At 37.2% G+C, this 5,000-nt stretch overlaps 1 protein-coding gene across 1 annotated transcript in view; it reads right to left on the reverse strand.

Moving 5' to 3' along the window:
* The window catches only part of LOC138040581 (meiotic recombination protein REC8 homolog), a 39,833-nt gene extending 39,366 nt beyond the window's left edge, over positions 1-467 (reverse strand). The window contains exon 1 of the mRNA XM_068886277.1: positions 415-467. Within this exon, the coding sequence (XP_068742378.1) occupies positions 415-467 (53 nt within the window). The remainder of the gene's footprint in view (positions 1-414) is intronic.
* Positions 468-5,000: the final 4,533 nt, after the last annotated feature.

Raw genomic sequence — 5,000 nt, forward strand, 5'->3', positions numbered from 1 at the left:
TTTTGGGTGTTTTTCCGGGCATGTTCTCTCCAAAACGAAGTCGGTGACCCCCCATTTTTTTTACATTTCTGACATAACTAACTCATTATCTTACAGTGGTAAAAGTTTCAGAAAAAAATCAATGTTGAAAAATTTTCGCGCGAACGTCCTTAAATTCAAAATATAGGGTGTTTTTGCTGGGCTTTCCCGTTGCCAAGGTAACTTATTACATCACAATAATGATCAAATCTTAATTGGAAATAATTTCATATGGTACCATAAAATTGCTGTTACGTGATACAGTGTTGTAGCATTTTTCAATCTAAGCGGAGAGTCTTGACTCCCAGGAAGCAGAGTCAATGGAATAAATATACCCCTAATGAAGAGTGACTATGTGAGAGGCTAGGTAAACTTATTTTGATCTGTCAAGCTTACCAAATAAGACCAAGTCTTCCCTTTCGTGTCAAAATGTCAACTGAGTAAAACATCTTTTATCCTACAGGGGAGAGAAATACTTGATATACCAAAGAAATCTAAACAACATAAAACACAATTTAAAACAATAATATTTGTTGTAATCAGATTCCTTTTAAATTTCTCTTAATTAAAAGAATAATCTTTTTTTAAATTCTGTGTAAAAATAAATAGGGTTCATGTAAAGGTCGTTTCTTTCAACAATACAGAGGGAAATTTGCCACCAGAAATGCTCCTTGACTTTTCTGAAATGCACACCAACACCAATTTCAAAATGGCGAGCTTTCCATCGTGCTTCGTTTTCGAGTTTTGACTGCTTCCATTTTCGAGCGATTTGCCTGCAATTTCATATCGCTTTCACTAAACAACAAATTAAAGAACTGAAGAAATTGTTTCAATGGGTTGAGTTAATTCCACTATCCATGGTTAAACGAAACTATCAAACAACTGAACAAAAATATGTTGTAGTAAAGCCCGCCAAACGCTCATACTCCCTTGAAGCGATTCTTGTTGAAAGGAAAAGATTTGAATTTTATGGTATCAATGAAGCGATTAGTCATGGTTATCTTTTCCCACTTCATTCAAGTACATGCACAGTTGCATGAGAAGCTGACTTCCAGAAATGATAGAGCTGTACTTCGAACCAACCGTTGGTGCAAGTCCAAGTTAAAATGCATGAGATTTAGTTTATGCCCTTTCTCTCTACGATATGATGTTTACTGCTGTTAAAACGAAAGCCGGAAATAGAAATATACAGAAGATATTTTGAACAAAGGAGAGGTTTAAGTTAAAGGGTAGGAAAACCGCCGGAAAATACTGTCTGCGGGAATCTTTCGTTGATCGACTTTCGTGAAAGAAAGAGATGCTATAACAGGTAAGATCAGCAACTGCCATAATTACACTTTGTGAGTGAAGTTACCTCTTAAGTGGATCCGATTCAGTGTCGTTCTTGATCCGTTTTTGAAGGCAAAGATTGTTGTACATATATATATAAATGGAAGCTTATAATGGATCCGATCCTAGCTGTGAAGATCAACAGTTCTTCAACGTCTTGAGCGCCTGCCATTCATTCATCTCAGCGCCACCAATCAAAACAACCGAAATCGCTAATTTCGCGCGTAATTCAGTTAATTTAGAAGCTCCAGATTTTTTCCTTTTTGGAAACCTTTTTTTTTCTCTTTTTGGAAAAAAGGCAAAAATTTCTCTGGGTTGTTAATCGTAAATCTTAAGCTAGAACTGTCAACTCTCTCGGATAACCCGGGAGACTCCAGATTTTGGACCGTATCTCCCGATCTCAAGATTACGCTCTGAAATCTCCCTATTAATCGCCGAATTTTGTCATGTCTAGTGAGAATCGACTTTCACAGCAATAAAATTTCAAATAATTTGTGTTGTTTGAGTTATTTTAACATCGATAATAACAAAATTAGAACGTTTCATAAACTTCAGTAAACCGTTCGTTGCTATTTACGGATTATAAGCAATAATTGATTGCTCCAAAATAAACCAATCAAATGAAATGTTGCAATGCTAATGTCGACAATGTCATCTTTTTTTGGACTGAACTTGGACACCAAAATCGGGAAAACTGACCTAAACTCGGTTTATTTTTTCCAACTAAAATTTGACTAGGTATAAAAAGTAGAGGGTATCTGTTCTGTTTTATTAATCGGTAACACTTGTTTGCATAACAACGATGTAACTAGAATGTACAAACAAATAATCAATCTTGTGACGCAAATTACAAGTTGACACATTATGCAATTACACATCTATAAATTAAAGAAATAAATAAATAGACTATAAATAAATAATGAAATAATCAATTACATGAACAATAAAGTTATTGTCTACAACACTGTAGTTGCAAAAAGCCAATTGAGGCCATAGTCTACAGATCACAGAGCAACTTTGCCACCCATTCACCCTAGAACTAAAGGCAGTGAGGTTTGGGGAATAAACAAACTCCTGAGGGAGGCTGTTCCAAACAGGGATAGTACGTGGGAAGAAGGAAAATTACAGACAGACAGTACGGGGAGAGAGGTGGTTAAAAAAAAGGTTAGAAAGACAACCGATGTGATATTTAGAAAATTAGTTGTGAATATCTGAACGTTTTATATTTAGACAATCACTTTTTTAGCGTGATAGAGAGACTTTTAAGTGAACCGGCAAACGCCAAGTTGCCACTTGTCATTAGAATTCTCGTATTAGAAAATTTTCCTTTTCCTTTGAGAAAGACGTTTGCCTGCCATGTGACGTTTTAAAACCTCACTATTCTTTAGGAAACGCCTATACGACAGGGAACCGTTCACCGTTAATCGTTAATACGGAGTTTAGCAAAGACGACGGAGTGAAAACAACTTGACGTCAAAAAGCAAGAAAATGACGTCCTGTTTCGTTAAGAAAGGAAAACGTGCAGCACATATTTCGGTGCATTTCTTTGTCGTGCTCGTTCCCAGGACCTCTCCCTTGGTCCAGAAGCCAACCACGTGAGTCGCCCAATTTTAGTAATACCGTTCGTACGGTCGTACCCATCCAGTTACAGGATAGTTTCCCTGTAATGTGCAAGGTGAGCAAGATGGAATAATCGCGAAATAATTAAGAAAGAGCTAATTCACAGTTATTCTTCTCAGACTATGTGGATAAATCAGTCCTTGCAAATGACTTGGGGAGGTAATTTGTCCAAAAAGTTACTCGACCACGAGATGAGCTTGATCAGTGTGCTGTCCCAGATGATAGTGATATAAATAGCGATTCACCAACTCCATTATTTATTGAAATATTTGCGCCACTGACCGAAGACGATGTGTGCATTCCTATTGCGAACTCTAAATCTACATCTTGCTGCCTCGATCCTATCCCCACACCTCTACTAAAGTCTTGCATTGAGCCTCTCATTCCAGTGATTACGAAGACAATTAACAGCTCGTTGGGTTCAGGAATTTTTCCTGCAAACTGGAAGTTAAAGAGGCTGTGGCTATACCTCTGCTGAAGAAACTGGGTCTAGATTCAGTGTTTAAGAACTTGCGTTCCGTGAGCAATTTGGCCTACACCTCTAAGCTTAAAGAGCGTGCTGTATTTATATTTAATCAGACATATGACCACATCGCCGGTCAGGTCTTTACGGCGTTGTTGCAATCTGCATATCGTCGACACCACAGTACGGAGACAGCGTTAGTCAAAGTCGCCAATGATATCTTTTAAAATATAAACTCACAGAGTGTTACTCTTCTTTTAGATATAAGTGCAGCACAAAGTGGATCATGGAATTTTACTTAGACGCTTGAAAACAAGCTTCGGTATACGCGGAAAAGCTCTACAGTGGTTTTCGTCATACTTGTTAGGGAGTATTGGGACAAACCAGGAGCCATAATCAGGGACAAACTAAAAATTAATTATGATAAGACTGAAATTCTTACTATCGGATCTAGACAGCAACTGATGAAAATTAATCCTTGTACATGCAGATGCAGACCGTGTTGGCACAACAGACATTAAGCCATTGTCTGAAGTGCGCGATCGCGTATATCTTGGCTCGTGATTTGATTCTAACTTCTCCATGTCTACCCATATTTTTAAGTCTTGTTGCGACGCTTTTTTCCGGCTCCACAATATTAAGGCGAATAAGTAAATTTTTAGCAAGAGATAAATTAGAAATGGTTCTGCATGCTTTTGTCAAAAGCAGAATTGCATATTGCAATGGACTTCTTCAGTTTATGGACTTCTTGATTGTGAAATAACTAAACTGCAGAGAGTACAGAACGCAGCAGCTACAATTGTAGCTATAAGTTACTAACTTCCAGCTGCAAATATGACCATATTACGCCCGTTTTGCAAGAATTACACTGGCTGCCAGTTAGTTATAGAATACATTTTAAAATTTTACTTTTATCTTTTAAAGCCCTAAATGGTATATGGCACCAGCTTATATTAGGGATTTAATTAAGGACAGTGCCTACTATTGTTATTGCGCATACGTTCTGCGCATCTCGAGATACTCGGATTTCCTTTTGCTGGTGCTTATTGATACAGGGATATTTTTGCGCGGTTCAAAACTATGCGGAGTTTGGTATCCAAAGAGAAAATTGGGAGTAACCACTCATTTTTCAGAAGTAATTAAGCTTCAATTTGGAAAAGAACGCCATACATTGCTTTGTATTTTGAAACTTTTTACAAATATTGTTGATTAATAATTATCTTCGAAAAATGCGTCGCTACCCCTGTTAAGTTATCTGTTAAGTTAGGATCGATTTCCAGCCGTTTTGAGAGTCTGGTATCATCCTCCTCCCAAGGAACTCTGGCTACTAAAACGGCTGGAAATCGAGCCTTCTGTATGTTGAGTACGCACCACGAATATTGAGCACGCTATGACCATATTTGGACATTGTCACAAGGTGTTGAATAATAAATATAGATATATGTATAGGGTTACAAATAAATATTATTTAAAGGTCTTCTCGTTTATTTATTTGTAACCCTATACATATATCTATATTTATTATTCAACACATTGTGACAATGTCCAAATATGGTCATAGCGCGCTCAA

The sequence above is a fragment of the Montipora capricornis genome, chromosome 3, assembly GCF_036669925.1.
Source record: "Montipora capricornis isolate CH-2021 chromosome 3, ASM3666992v2, whole genome shotgun sequence".
Classification (NCBI taxonomy): domain Eukaryota; kingdom Metazoa; phylum Cnidaria; class Anthozoa; order Scleractinia; family Acroporidae; genus Montipora; species Montipora capricornis.